The following is a 16,069-nucleotide window of genomic DNA, read 5'->3' on the forward strand; positions in this document are numbered from 1 at the left end:
TACTAATAAGTGAATAATCAACTTTGTTTCTTATATTTGACCTGAAAAACTCCTGTCAAGTGTCACTGACAACCATCATGGGAGCATCCAAGGGAAGCAGCGTGAGAACTGGACCAGTAGTATGTAAATGAAACTAACACTGTAGAAAGGATTCGGAGAGAAACTTCTGCCCACCGTTAATTTCAAACACAACAAGAACACCTTGTAGCATTCATCTTCTCTAGACTGTTGTGTTGCATATGGGACAAGTTTTCTTGTACATATAAGCTAATTAGATCTGGCTTTTCTAATGCATCTCTATCAAAAATATTCATAGGTGCTAAAGTTTCTTTATAGTAAGTCACATAGATTCAATCAATTTTTATAAAAGTAGATATTGGTGGTGAAAAAAATGACTAAAAACCTATGCCATAGAAGTCATCGTTAATGTGTTCAGGCCAGAAGAACAGTTTAGAATCTTGGTTTTGGTCTTCGAGAGAAGGTTGGATAGTTAACATAAATGTCCTCTTTCTCATCATCTATAGAGTGGATGGGAGACGTGGGACTTCTGCAGTTGGTAGCTACCTACAAAATAAATAGCAAAACATTGAGTAGCTCACTGAATTTCAGTATCAATAAAAGCAATCTATAAGACCCTGCTAGCAGATGAACTAAGACAAAACATCTTAGTTTTGAACTTGATTCCGAGAAGTAAATCATGAGTCAATCAGGGGAAAAAAATTCCAAAGACCAATACTTCATAAAAGAGGAAAGTTAAGTTGATAGATTATTAAGAAGTCTGCAGCACACATATCAGATTTCCAGAGGATTTTTAGTGCTTATCCTTTTAGCTATGTAGAACTTGACTGCAAATAATTAAAGTGAAGAAAAATTGATGTCATTTTGGATAGCACTTGAGAAAATGTCTTAGTTCAGGCAGCTATAACAAAATAGCATAGACTAAGTGGCTCAATTAAACAGCAAACATTTACTTCTCAAAATTTTAAAGTATATAAAATCCAATGTCAAATATCAACTGAGAATTTGATTCTTGAATTACAGATCATCTTCTTTCTTCTTCCTGTGCAAAATTTTTCTTGGATAAAAACAAGCAAACAAAGATATCTGGCTTTCTAAACTCTTTCCATTTCTTCTTATAGAAACACTAATGCCATTAATGAAGGTTCCACACTTATAACCCAATCACCTTGGCCCCACATGCAAATACTATCACATTGGAGGGTTGATGATTTCAATGTGTGGGGTCATATGAGCATTCAATCCCCAGCAATGTTTTATAGTTAAACTTAAAAATATAATAGTTTACTACTAAAAGAGAGATATTTGAATTAAAATTAAAGACAATGAGCATAAAAAAGCACCCCTTTTATCTGCAAACACTTAAGGAAGTTTCCATCCTTTCAATTAAACAGTAGGGGGCAGAAACATAAAGAGTAAGAAAGAAAAAAATTATAATTTGTCACAATCCTGCAACATACTTGACAATTTAGTAATTTTATAAACTATTTGAGCATTTATAATTAAAAATTAATTCAAAGATAATATTATCAATGAAAGTCATGCATTATACCTTTCTTTGTGTGTGCTATGCTTCTGAGTCATTTATGTAGTTTAATTTAACTTAACCCTCACAATAACCTTATGAAATAAAATGTTATGTTCTGTACTGAGTTGAATAGATGCCTCTTTAAAAATGTCTCTACAAGAGATAGCCCCTGTTCCCACTGTTAGGAGTCCCACAAGAGGACCAAGCTTTGCAACTATAACATATATGCAAAACACCTTGGTCAGTCTCACGCAGACTCCCTGGTTATTAATTCAGTCTCCACGAGCCCCTATGAGCCCAGGTTAGTTGATTCTATACTGGATCATCTTACCCAGCCTTAATAGATGGGAGGTGTTTAATCTTAATGTAACTTGATATGCCATATTTTGTTGATATTCATGGAAGACCTGCCCTTCACTAAACTGAAATGGAGGAGAAGTGGATTGAGTATTGGGAACAGAGGGAGAGGTGGGGAGAAATGACTGGGAAGAGAAGAAGAAGGGGAAACTAACTGCAGTCGTGATGTAAATTAAATAAGTTTATTTTCTAAAATGTCATTTTAGAAGCTTCATTATTTAACATGTTTTAAAAGATCTTTACAGATAAGTTAACACTAAGAAGGTGGGAGGATGGCTTAGAAGCTAAATACTTAGTGGGAGAATATTAGCATATGACTTCAGATTCCCAGCACCCATCTGGGTACAGATCCTGTAACCCAAGTACTAGGAGTTTAAGACAAATCTCAGTCAATGGTCAGCCAATCTAGCAAAAGTAGCAGGCTCTCAGTCAATGAGATGCTGACTCAAAAAATAATATGGAGATACATAAAGGAAAATAGAAGACATTATAAACCATCCCCCCTACACACACACATATTGGCAAAAAAAAAGCTTGCCTTCATATGCACGTGCACACACTCAAAATTTATGCAGATAAAGTTAATGTGTTAAACTGAAGTAAGGAACATCAGCCTTTAGTCCAATATGACCAGAACCTTTATTAGAGCCAAGGACATCCAGACAAACACAAACAAGGCATTATGTGAGCAGAAGGAGAGATTTAAAGGTGTATCTGCAAGCCAATGGCTGTGGAGAACTGCAGGAAGCTACCAGAAGCTGATAGAAAAGACCAATTTTACCTCAGAAATAGTCATCCTTCTGATGTTTTTTTTTTTTTTTTGCTTCAAAATCATGAAAGAATAGATGTCTGTTGTTTTAAACTACCAATTTTGTTCAATGTGTAATGGAAACACATAAAGCAGATTTTCGTAATGTGTAGTGGTCACTAATTATATCAGTGTAATTTCTATTATTTTTCTCACAATCCTCCTGCCTCAGCTTTCCAAGAGCTAGAACTATGGGCGTGTAGTATTTTTAACACTAAGATATTTCTAAAATCCTGGCTTCAGAGTTGCTAACAATAAGAGGATAACTATTTCCTCAGCTAGTTGATACTTGAATTGCAAGCAATGTCATTTCAAGATCATTGAAAGAGAAATAAGCAATAAGATTGACAAGTGAAAATAAATAAATAAAAAAAAGCTCTTACGGGAGACTTTTCAACAAATAGGAGCAATGACAATCAACTTACCTTACTCTGTTTATCGCTGGGCTCTTTAGGTGGTGTTCTCACCTGTCTCCTTCTCCTTCTAGAACACAAATTCAGCAAAGAATAATAAGACACTGTACTCGAGCCCTAGTTATCCCTACTGCTCAATTCCTTGCTGTGTCCCAGCCATTGTGTACCTAGTGAAAACATAGTTGTGGCTATAAACAGTTGCTTTATAGCTACGCTCTCTACTCTGATGGTTCAAGTGTCAGCTTGGCTACATTAAAAGTCATCACGAAAACATATTTTTGGTGTGATTTTTAGAAATTTTATCTGAAGAATGAAGACTCATGTTGTATCACCATCCTTTGGTGCCCCAAAGCCTCAATAACAAGAAGAAAATACACTGAGAATCACTTCCCTCTGCTTCCTGACTGGATACAACATGACTGGATGACTCAAAAACTCTTCCTTCCATGACTTTGAAACTGTGAGTCAAAATAAATTTATTCTTCCGTAGGACTGCTTTTCCAGGCATTTGTCACAGCAATGAAAAGAATAACATATTTACCTTTTCCATCATGCTTATAGGTGGAAAGGACAATAACTAATCACAATGGTCTTACAAAATACTATATAGTGGATTAGTATTTAAAGGGTACAGCTTTTGGACTTAGAGGTTTTCTACAATTAAATCTTCTTTAAAATTCCAACACTGTAATTATTGGATGACAATAATTATTGACTTAAGTTTCTTAAAATCTCATAGGTCTTATAAACTACCTGGCACATTATTTTATTTAGAGTTTATCAAAGTTCTAATAGAATAGGAAAGTGCTTGGAGGGGAAATAACATCTTGCCTATCTTCTCATGGTTGGTTTTTACTAAGGCTCCCCCACTCTGAGTCACCTGGGCAAACAGACCATCCAGAGACACAGTGTGCAACACACTCACCTAGAAAAGCCAAAGTTCTGTGCAAAATTTTAAAAAAATAAACATAAGAGAAACAAAAAAAAGATGTGTCTCTGAGCGCATATGTTTGTCTGTGGGTATACCCACAATGTTTACCAATATTTAAATAAGACGAGAACATGTGGTGAATAAAAAAGAATTTGGCTTAGATATCAAAGCTTTCTTTATGTAACTTGTGTTGCGCTATTTGCTACACAAGAGGTCAATATCTCTCATAATCAGTCCTCCTACTTTTATAATATAGTTAGTACATATACCAAAGACTGTTTTGTGTTGAAGAGTTGCCCTGGTTTGTCTAATTGTAAGGTACTTCCCAGTATGTGACTTTTTTTCAATGCTGAAAAAATGAGTTTCCAGTATATCAACATGTTACATAATCTGCACATTTTTAACAAATGTACAAATAAACAACATCATTCTCACTAAATGTTATATATCATCTTACAAAGACAGATGTCCATCTCAAAAATAAACTTTGGCTCCTTTCATTCCGAGTAGCACTCTGTACTTCCCCTAGTCCTGTTCATTCACTATTGTCATCGTGAAGCAGAAGACTTGCTTCCAACGACATCAGAATCAGAGGTGATTAGATGTCAAGAGTAAAGTCAGGATTTGCTTTGGCTCCTGTCCAACTCAGCTCATCTGAAGCTGCAGAAATATTCTAAACAGCAAGACGTGGGACTCTGGGTCATTGCTATAACCCTTGGGTCAGTTTTCAAAGCATTTCCATTTGAAGTAACAACCAAGACAGACGCGTGACAAGGTGGGATGAACAGCGCCCTTTCTTTTGTGTTTTTCACCTACTATTATTCAGTCAAGCCTACTAATCTTTTTATAACATTTAACCAGGGAAGGTTATATACTCTTTGGTTCAATTTAGTTGTTCAGGTAAATGTAATGCATTTTCAGGAAGCAAAACCTATCATGTCCAACACCTGTGACCCTCCAGAGGCCCCTGCTGCCACTCATTGCTTCAGCTGTGCTGTTTGTCCCTACTTGTTCCTCCTGTGGTCTCTGCCCTTTGCAAGTATTTGTAAACTAAAGTGGAACAGTATGCATGCTTGGGGGGTCTTTACTTCAACTTGGTCATAAAAAACTTAAGGTCACCCATGATGGGGGTAAAGAAAAACTTCCCTGTGTCTCAAAGTACTTGTGCACTATTTACACATATTAGTGCTAAATACATTTGAAAGCTAGAAATGGAAACTCACAAAATTCTCAAATTATGATTATCATACATAGATGTGGAGGAAAAAATGGAAATCACATGAAGAATTAAAACACAAAGTAAGATTCAAGGAACAACAAATTAGGAGGACAAGATGATTCCAGATCGTGACATCATGTCTATTTGAAGGAACATCAAAAGGGGACAGATCTCTGGCATGGGGAAAGAGGACAAGTATCTTGCGTGCTGAATGAAGTACAAGACTGAGGACAAAATAGGGAAACTATATTTTAGTAGCAAAATTCTTCTCTGAACAATGAGTTGGACATGTTAAAAATATATACAATTGTTCCAACTTTAACAAAATTAATCAGCACACTAGTAGTAATGTGGAAATAAAGATGCTGGTGTCAAGAAGCAAGGTACCTTCAATGACTAGGTTAATGAGTTCTAAGATTATTCTGGTGTCTAGGAGAAGATAATACAAGCATCCATCAATTAGGAGTGACATCACCAATCCTATTTTCCAAAGGAGTAGGCAAAATCAATAGGTTAGAAGGAGAAAGTTTGTCAGAGAGCAAAGTGGGAGGGTGAAAAGAGTTATTAAAATCAGGTGAAGGTAAAAGAGGTAGAGGTCAGAGATCATATTTGGAGACAGGACATATAAACCTACTGGAGAACCAAATTTGTGTGTGTGTGTGTGTGTGTGTGCTCTTTAACATTATCAGCAAGAAAAGAATAAAATTTTGTTTATTCATTTATCAAAACAACCATATTAAGTGCTTGTGATTTTCCAGACATGCAAAATATCCATGTTCAGATAGGGGCCCTTTCTCCCTTGGGCAGAGAACACTCCAGCTAGAACATAGTATAGTTTATCCAAGATAGTTAAGTGTGAGAAATACAAGGAAAATCAGTAGTGCTCATGGGAGAGTTAGGAAGGAAAGGAAAGGCCAACTAAGAAAATTTTAGAACTTTCCTATATGTCAAAATACAGTAAAAAGTAAGAAGCTTCATTGGAACTTAAACATCTCTCTAAGGCCACCCTTCTAGCTCCTAGCTAAGTCACTTCATTTAGCGTCCCTACATGGCTTGGTTCAGAAACCACAAAACCATTTTTTTATCCTGCTAATATATAAGATTCATTACTTCTTGTTTGCCACATTGCAGAAAAAAAAAAGTTGATGAATGAGAAAAACATTACCACTCTTCTCCTTGTTTCTTCCTCTCTCTCTGTTGCCCTCTTGAGTCCCCTCACATAAAACCTTCTCAGCTGACAGCTATTCCCATAGAGGAGGAGAAAGGGAAGATGGAGGTAGAACAAAGGATTTTGCTAGAATAAGAGGGTACACTACAAACTCTACTAATTATTAAGTGAATGATTACAGTTTTTGTCAATAATATTACTGCCCCTACATCTGATTACGTGTTTAAGAACAGAAATTTATACACACACACACACACACACACACACACATATCCTGAATCAGCTTGATAAGTTGTTGAACCATTCATAGAGAACCATAAATATCAGAATTATTCTAGGCAAATAGGACTCAGGCTAATGTGTTTTACTCACCTGCTATAAAAAGTAATTGTGATTATAATTAGGATGACAAGGAGCAGTGAAACTGATCCTCCAGCAATGGGAAGTATAAAATGTTTATTGGCTCCACCTAGAAAAAAATAAGGCATGAATTAGTAATTTAATTAAGGCCACCATGAAAAGGAGGGAAAATGAAGAAAGGATCCAATAATCATGACAGGATAAAATCAAACTCAAGGACGGGGTAAGGGGAGAAAGGCATTTTTCCTTGAGAGCCTCCTTAATTCTTATAACTATCACAGGTTTTTATTACTTCCTTTACTAAATTGGGTTTAACAACAAGAAGAATATAGAGCTGAAAAGATGGTTCACTGGTTACTTCTCTTGCAGAGGACCTGTGCTTGGTTCCCCGCATCTACACAGTGGCTCACAATTGCCTGTAATTGCGCACCTGAGAATCTGACACTTTTGGCTTCCAAAAGCACTTATGTTCACATTGACATACATTACACAGATATGCAAATATACATAAAGTAACAAAAATAGATCTTAAGAAAGAACAATAGTGGTAATAGCACCCATTGAACACATAAGCTCTTTCATTATAATATACAAAAAAGCCCTTGCAGAGAAAAAAGTGCAATGCTGGAGTAATATATTAATAGAACTGCATCTTATGTTGATGTATACTCTAGGTAGATGTATATTGATGAAGGAGTTAATTTCAGGCATGCCCGCTGTTCCGTCTACAGTATATAACTGAAATGTTTACCAGAATTTTTTAAAATATACTTTATACTACATTTGAATAAATTTTAAAAGTGATATTGAAGTTAAACATGTTACTCTACTTGGTGTTGTCTGGAACTCTAAATTGTTCCCTTGACTGATCACTGTTATAGCTGACTGGCCGCTAGCATCATCTTTCTGTGCTCAGAATTCTTGCATCTCTCAAACGGGTGATAAATCAATATTTGAAAGAATGATAAGTTACTGCTTGAGAAATCCCACCTCTAAGGTACTAGATTGAGGTGAGACACTACTCCATGTTTCTCTGTGACCTCCTACCCACTGCCACCCTCATCCATTTCCACTCTCAGAGCATCTTGTGAGATGAGCCCCATCACTATTAGTTGTTGGCAGGGGTGAACCTGAAATGAGGTTTACCTATTGTCTTTATTGCTGTCTACTAGACAGCATATTTGCCACTGCAGACTGGAAATCAATGACAACGTAAGAAGAATATCCTCTAAGCCACAGTTTCACTGAATCCTTTTCTTATGATAAAAACCTTAAGTCTAGACCAACTTTATTCAAAAGAAACTAAGACAAATGATAGATGTTTTCAAGTTTTAAACATGTTTAATCCGTGTTATAAGACTAAGTGAGAGCAACTATACAGTGGTTCTCCTTCTGAGTCTAGCTTGTGTCATTTAACAGAATAGCACAAGGTTCTTCTCAGTGTCATAGATGACATCATCTTTTCTCTGTCCTACTGAAAGTTACATCACACTGTCTATATATACCATGTTATTTATTTATTCCACCAGTGATAGACATGTCGGTTGTTTCCATATGTTGAGTGCTGTGAAATAAGTCAGACACATAGAGACAAATTCTAAGAGTCCAAGTGTATGTGAAATCTAAAAATGCTAAAATCTTTGATTTCTGGCACAGAGCAGGAAGTACTGAAAATGGGATCATGCTCAGGGGTACAAGCTTTTGTTATATGAAGAAAAAGTTCAAGGGCTATAGATTATAATACAGGTAAGTTAGGGGTATGCCAATTAATTTGGTGATGGTAATCCAGGCTCTATATTTACATATACCAAATCTTTATATTGGACACCTTGGAAATATTTAAGCTTTGGGAATATATATATTTAAATTTTTAATAGCTAGAAAATGGCTCAGTTTGCAAAGCATTTGCCTTAATATCACAAAGACCTGACTTCTGACACCATATAAAGTCTGGGGTGATGTCATGCTCTATATTCAATAGAGAAGTAAACAGACCCTGGTACTGAGTGGGCAGGTCAGTGTGAGGCCTAGTTACCAAAAGCAAGAGGAAGAATACCCGAGGGACAACACTTAATGCTGCCCTCTGGTCTTCACATACACATGTACACAGGTACACTTGCATAGACATAAGCATGCACACATGAATATACACACATACAGATTTAGAGTATATTTTCCTATTGATTTTTAGTTGTTTTTTTCCAAATTTTCTAAATGATATGTTGTTTTTGAATCAGAAGATCTATGAACGTATATATAAGTCTACGTATATAAGTATATATACGTATATCTACGTATATATAAGTATATATAAGACTGATTATTAAATTTTAGTCATTACATTTAAAGGACAAAATTTGGGGAACTCCTTTTTAAAGGAGATTCAGAAGCATTAGGAGTTTAGAGCATGTTTTTGCTGTGTTTGATTATATGACTTTAGACTATTTTCATAAGAGTTCTCAGCTATAAATCCTAGTTTCAAATGCTTCAGCTTGAAGCAGGTTTCCTATGACTTTTTCAGTAAATCTGACCATTAGCGTCAGGTCCTTCTGTTCAGTGTCTAAACGTTTACAGTCTCTCAATGTGCTGGGTAATGGGACCACAGAGGGTGACAGATAAACACTTTATATTTGACTAGTTGAACCTTTATTACTTTGAAACTCCCTCCGTGTTCTAAAATCAGGCACCAAACAAGCATTTCCCCTCCAGAAATGAGTTTATAGAGAAGCACAGCTTCAGCCCCACTTGGCCCAGCACAGCCTGAAGCCATCCTGTCCTACCTCCCTTCCCTGCCTTCGTTATGTACCTGCTATGGGAAAGGCCAGAGTACAGCAGGGATGGACCTCCATAAGACCTGTGTGGATTGAAAAACAGAAAGCATTCAGGATGCTTTGGGGAGTTAATCAATACTTCATAACATTCACTTTTCCCCTTAAGTTCTGCTAATAGATCTGTGGTTGAATAATGTCAGCCCTCAAGTCCTTCTCCTAAAGAAAGAATTATTATCTGTTCCCAGTGGTCCCTTTCTAATAGCTTTTTTTCATGTATTCCAATGCTGTATTGATTCATAGGAGGACAAAACTCTCTTGAACTATGAAGCCATTATTTTTCCTCCTTTCACAAAGGATAAATACAGTTAAACCAATTTCAAGCAAGTCAGTAAAATTTATAAATGAATAATTTTCTCTAGGCTCGTGGCCCTCCAGGGTAAGTTTCTGCCAGACCAAGTATTTATGACTAAGTTATAAACCTTTAGAGAAGACTCATGATAGAAATACCACTTGTTCTATCCAGCAGGGCTAGACGAGCAGAGCTGTTGGCACTGCCTACTGTTTGTCTTCATTAGAGATTCAGGTATGTTGGTGGTGAAGGCACCAAATAATGTAGAACCTAAATAATAAGCCAAATGCATTGGGCCAATACTTTGATCCTAGTACTTTGGAGTTGGAAGCAGGATTATCAAAAGTTTCAGTGCAGCCTGGGATACATAGCAAGCTTGAGGCCCGCCCGAGCTGCATGAGACCAATGTGGGCTTTTTGTTTGGTTGTGTTTGTTTTTGGTTTTTCTTCTAAATTTTATCTTGTGGGACAGCTTGCAAGGGCAGAGGGCAGAAAGAAAAGGATAGGAAGATAAATGGGATCAGGATGCATGATATGAAATCCACAAAGAATCAATAAAAAGTTAAAAAAAAAAAAGAAACCAACAACCAAAGAATCTAACAGACCAGAGAAGGTGAGGAAGGACACATATCCAGTATCAGGTATTCTTTTCTTGGTCATTAAAAGAAGAAGCACAAATGTTAGACCTTAATCTTAGGGCACAAGAAATATACATGCAGTAAGTTTACATGAAGCAGATATGTATGAGCTCACAGATCCTGAAATATCAAGTCATTCTACATTTCAATTCAGCATTAGACAGAAAAATATCTCTAATATTAAATTAATTAGCATCAAACTAAAAGTACAGTCATTAAAGATAGATGTGGAGCCTAGACTTGTCTTCTGCTTTGTTTCACTTGAAGAGTTCATATAGGATATTTAATCTATTTCGTTAAGTGATGAAATGATCAAAGAATCAATGCCAAGCATGCCTTTGATATTTAAATAAAACATATAGTGGAATTTTAAGTATTTTCAACACTATACAATGTTAACAGCACAAATTATACACTCATAGTTAGATTTTATACACAATACAAATTAGGATTAACTAAATAAGCCATTTTTAGTCATATTGAAATGTTACATTGAAGTACTTCTTTATCATAGATGCTACTTGTTCCTATAACTAGTCACCCTTCTAGGGAAGGTTAAAAGTAATCTGTATGTGTAAGAACATTCTAGACCCCTAGAACATGGTAAACCAAAATTGGTAAGTGAAATATACATCAAGTAGATACTGCTATTCTAACATCACTCCAGGTTTCCAGAGACCACCTGTCAGCATAAATTAGTTTTATAATCTTTATTTCATAAATGTTTTCCTGTTTCACATGAAGAAAATCCCAGGGAATAATTGGCTTTCTAAGAATTAAGGAACCATGACATCATCCTCCTAATCTACAGTGACTGAAATGTGGAAAGGGTATTTAAATCAGTACCTTTTGTGGTTTAAATGAGAATAGCCTATATAGGATCATATGTTTGAATACTTGGTACCTGGTTGGTGGGACAGTTTGAGGAGGATTAAAAGGTGGGCCTTGTTGGAGAAGGTATGTCACTAAGAGTAGACTTTGAGGTTTCAAAAGCCTATACCATTACCAGTTAGCTGTTGGAGGGTGAGAGCTGTTCGTTGGTCCCAGACGCCCAGCCACGAAATAAATCACACAGAAGTTGTATTAAGTAAATCACTGCTTGATCCATTATATCTAGCTTCTTATTGGCTAACTCTCACATATGAATTCAACCCATTTCTAGTAATCTGTATATCGCCACTTGGCTGTGGCTTACCAGCTAAAGTTCTAGTGTCTGTCTCCAGAGGGGCTCCATGGTGCCTTTCTGACTCCACCTTCCTTCTCCCAGCATTCCATTCAGTTTTCCCTGCCTACCTAAGTTCTGCCCTACCAACAGGTCAAGACAATTTCTTTATTCACCAATGGTACTCACAGCATACAGAAGGGAAACCCACATCAGTTAACTATCTCTCTCTTTCTCCATTTCCTTCTCCTCCTCCTTCTTTTCTCTGTCCCTCCCTCCCTCTTTCTCTTTCTGCCTGATGGGTTATTGTATCCACATATAAGCTCTCAGCAATTGCTCCAGTGCCATGCCTGTCTGCCTGCTGCCCTGCACCCCACAGTGATGGTTATGGATAAACCTTTGGAACCAAGAGCACCAAATTAAATGTTTTTTTATAAGCTACCTTGGTCATAGTGTTTTGTCGTGGCAATAGAAAAGCAACTAAGATAATAAATGGCAAATATTTTTGATTGGTAGTCACTGAGAAAAATTTTAAGTCTGAATGTATCTTCCTCCCAAACATGTCTTACCCTTATTATATATTTGCTTCAAATTTTACAAGCATTAGTTAAGTGCATCATAAGTCAGAATGTCCAGAACTGCACGAGCCTCACTCACTTTTTAGTGACATACTTGTAGAAAATAATTCACAATACTAATAACATACATGCTATAACTAGGCCTAACTTCCTAATAGCCCATTCAGCTATAATTTCATTTACTGACTAGACCATTGATGAAACAGGTGCCAATGTAATCCAGTCCCCCATCAACAGTGCCACCAGCAGTGTAGCTAGGTACCAAATTTTCAATGTGAGCCTTTTGGTTTGATACTTCATATTCAAACTGCAAGATCTTCTCCCCCAACAATGGAAAATTTGACTTTGGGGACTTTATAACACTTTATTTTTTAAATGATACATATTAATGTGGGAACTTCTGAACACTTTCTTTTTCTGTGATGTCAGTCAATCCTTCTGATGTTGGCGAGGAAACATTTTCCTTCACAAGCTTTACTTTGAATCTTTTAACGAAAGCTAAGAACATGTCTATATGCTATTAATTCGAATGCTTGCGAGCTCTAGGCCCACTAATGAGGGTTCTGAAGTCTCCAAATACAATTGAAATTTGAGGATTTTTTTCTTGACGCTGATAGCTTATTTTGCAGCTATGTTTGTAGTACATTATTTTTAAGAACACATACATACATGTATGTGTGTGCATTGCTATTTGTAAAATAACTTATTTGTTTATAAAAGAATATATTTATCTAGGCAATAAGTAATTTGAAGTTTTAACGAATGAGTTTTTAGATTAGTAAGTACTTTTAAAATGTAACTAGTAAAATAAATTATGTGGGCACCCATTTTTATCAATTTGTGAATGGATTAATGAATTCGAAGATGAATGAACTGTTAGAAGGCTAAACCTAGTGGTTTTTTAAAGAGTTTAATGAGACTCTTTAATTTATCAAATTTATTGATAAGTGAATACTATAACACTAAAAATAAAAGTAAGCAGAAGGTAGAATTGATTAATCTCATGCTCAAGTCAGTAGTAAATGTTCAGAATTAAGAACAATGATTTGATCTAGCTAAGTCTATTCTGACCCAGACATCTGGGTGAAAATTTTAGGAATTTGTGGGTTTTCACAGATATATGTAAATGTTCTAATTATACTCAGTGAGTTATATAAAAATTCCCTCAGGGAATTGCCCAAAAATGATCACAACCCTTCTTCTGATTTTTTTCTCTCACTCCTTCCTTTCTTATAGCATTAGTTTCAGAGAATATAAGCTCTGTCTGTTTGACTAGGACACTATGGAAATCTATTTAAACATAAATGAACTTCCTAGCATACTTCATGTTGGAGAAGTACTCTTCTCAAGAACCAAAGAGCTATAGCTTTTAAATGTCATCACTAAGGAAGACATAGCCTATGGGCAGGTCATATTACCCAAATTTTTCCCTGCAAGGGGACTACAGCCTCCTGCTTAAAGACTGGTGAAGCTATTTTTCTTTTGATAAAGGCTGTTAGTTAAAAATAGATACCACTCCAAGTCCCAGGTTAATCTGGCATGTTCTTCATGATATATATCATGAAAGATTTTGTCAAGTCTGTTTACTTGAAGACTCATTATGATTTGTCTTTAAAACATTTATGCAATGAATCCCACTTGTCTACATTAAAATGTTATTTCTTACTTTGTTTCTAGTAGATCACCTGAGATTCACAGCACACTTTAAATTCATGTTCATTCATAAATAAAATTGTTTTGTTTCTCTTTCACCTTTGGAGAAGTTTTCTGGGCAGGGACATTTTGTTTCTAATTACATTTCCCCAGAACATTGCTTCTGTTATTGTTGTTTGACCAGGTGTGACTTTGTACAATGGTGTTCCTACTGTGTTTATCCTCAAGGACACAAGAGGAAATACCCAATGTCCCACTTTCTTAATTGAAGATAAACAATATTCTATCTTCAGGTTTCAATAAGACACATAATAGGTTACCGTACTATGTGTGTATTTTTCAGTGTAGTATAAAAAGTCACAGAAACATGAGATAATGTAAATAGTCAGCACATGCTAGTGTAAAGAGTATGCTTCTGTTGTATAGTGATATTTTATTCATGTTTTAATAAATAAAGCTTGTCTGAAGATCAGAAGGGCAAAGATAAGCCATTAGAGATCAGGCAGTGGTGGTATACACCTCTAATCCCAGAATTTGCCAAAAAGGCAGATGTATTTTGTGAGTTCAAGGCTACCCTGGACTCCACAAGACCAATGCAGAAACAAATCTAGGAAGTGGTGCCTCACACCTTTAATCCCAGTAACAGGGAGTCATGCACCTTTAATCCTGACACTAGAAGGAATATAAAATGGGAGGTGAGAGAGATTTCGTCTGCTCAGTCTGCTTAGTCTGCTGAGTCTAAGGATGCCGGCCTTGGTAAAGGTAAGACTTCTCTAGTGGTTCAACTGCTTTGCTTTTCTGGTTTTCAGGTTGAACCTTGATATCTGTCTCTGGGTTTTTATTACTCATGCTACACTATTGCTTCCTTGGGGGATTTAGGAAATTAAGGCTTCACTGACCAACAATGGGGGAAGAAGAGCTTTAATTGCTAACTCCTGCTCTGACCCAACTGTCTTAGGTCCTTGAGGTCTGGTGTACAAGACAAAGAAGACAGCTCAATATAAGAAGAAAATAAAAGGGGATTTTAAGTGGGAAATAACATTATGCTTGGGAATGTTCTCCAGATTCCTAAGTAGTTGGTCAAGGGAGTAAGTTGTGCCATGTGCTAAACATCTAGTGCATTGGTTCTCAACCTTCCTAACACTGTGACCCTTTAATTTAGGTCCTCACGATTTGGTGACCCCCCCCAACCATAAAATTAGTGCACTGGTATTTTGCAATGGCCCAATGTCATGTGCAGCTATCCCCAGGTGTTTCTGTCATGAACTGGGATTGTCCTTTGCCCAGATCCTACTCCCAAAGTTATGGGTGTCTGGGTCCCTTTCAAATGGCTGTAGCACAGTATCAGAGGGTAGGTGACAATAATCAGACATTTATTTGAGTGTTGGTTTTCACACCTTTAATGCTTTCACTCAGGAGGTTAAGGCAAGAAGATTGCCAAAAATTTGAGACCGACTTGGACTACATACAAAGTTGGACTATAAAGTAAGAACATGTCTGCTCACCACCACCAAAAGAACAAACAGCAGAAAGCTTCTATTGTATCATCCAATGGTGGACAGTGGAAAGAGGCTAAGCTGAGAATGAGAGAGAAGTAAAGGAGCTATACTCATCCCTCTATAAGGAGCCTGCTCATAGCAAGTAAAGCACTACCATGATAATGGCATTTATCTGTTGATAACGGTAGAGCCCAATTAAAGCTCCAATATTAACACTGCTTCACTGGGGATTGGATATAATTAAACCATACAATCTGCTTGTCTCTTTCTAGTGTAGACTTGACTTTATCAGTGGCCAGCATCCCACCTCTAGATTCTCACACCAGCTGTGACTGTGCTAGATCCCCTAGGACTGTGTGTGGAAGCAGCCTCAGATGATTTCACTAACCAATGCAAAAGCCCCTTAAAAATGAGGAAAATAGTAGGTGAAGAAGGACTCACCCACACAGGACCTGAGCATGAAGGTAGTAACCAGATGAGCTCGCAGCACACAGTGCTGGAATGAAACAGTCAGAGATCAGGCCCCACTTGTGAACAACCTTCACTTACTTCACATATCAGTCCAGTGTAGATAAATATCTAAAAGGAGGAAATCAGAGCTCCATGACACCTGCTTCT

General features: G+C 36.6%; 1 protein-coding gene across 1 annotated transcript in view; it reads right to left on the reverse strand.

The window, feature by feature from the left end:
* Positions 1 to 401: 401 nt before the first annotated feature.
* The window catches only part of Cd226 (CD226 molecule), a 66,776-nt gene continuing 51,108 nt past the window's right edge, over positions 402 to 16,069 (reverse strand). The window contains exons 4-6 of the mRNA XM_057789242.1: positions 6,815 to 6,911; positions 3,137 to 3,194; positions 402 to 564 (exon numbers count right to left, since the gene is read on the reverse strand). Of these exons, the coding sequence (XP_057645225.1) occupies positions 451 to 564; positions 3,137 to 3,194; positions 6,815 to 6,911 (269 nt within the window). The 3' untranslated portion in view covers positions 402 to 450. The remainder of the gene's footprint in view (positions 565 to 3,136; positions 3,195 to 6,814; positions 6,912 to 16,069) is intronic.

Source organism: Chionomys nivalis, chromosome 14 (genome assembly GCF_950005125.1).
Source record: "Chionomys nivalis chromosome 14, mChiNiv1.1, whole genome shotgun sequence".
Taxonomy (NCBI): Eukaryota; Metazoa; Chordata; class Mammalia; order Rodentia; family Cricetidae; genus Chionomys; species Chionomys nivalis.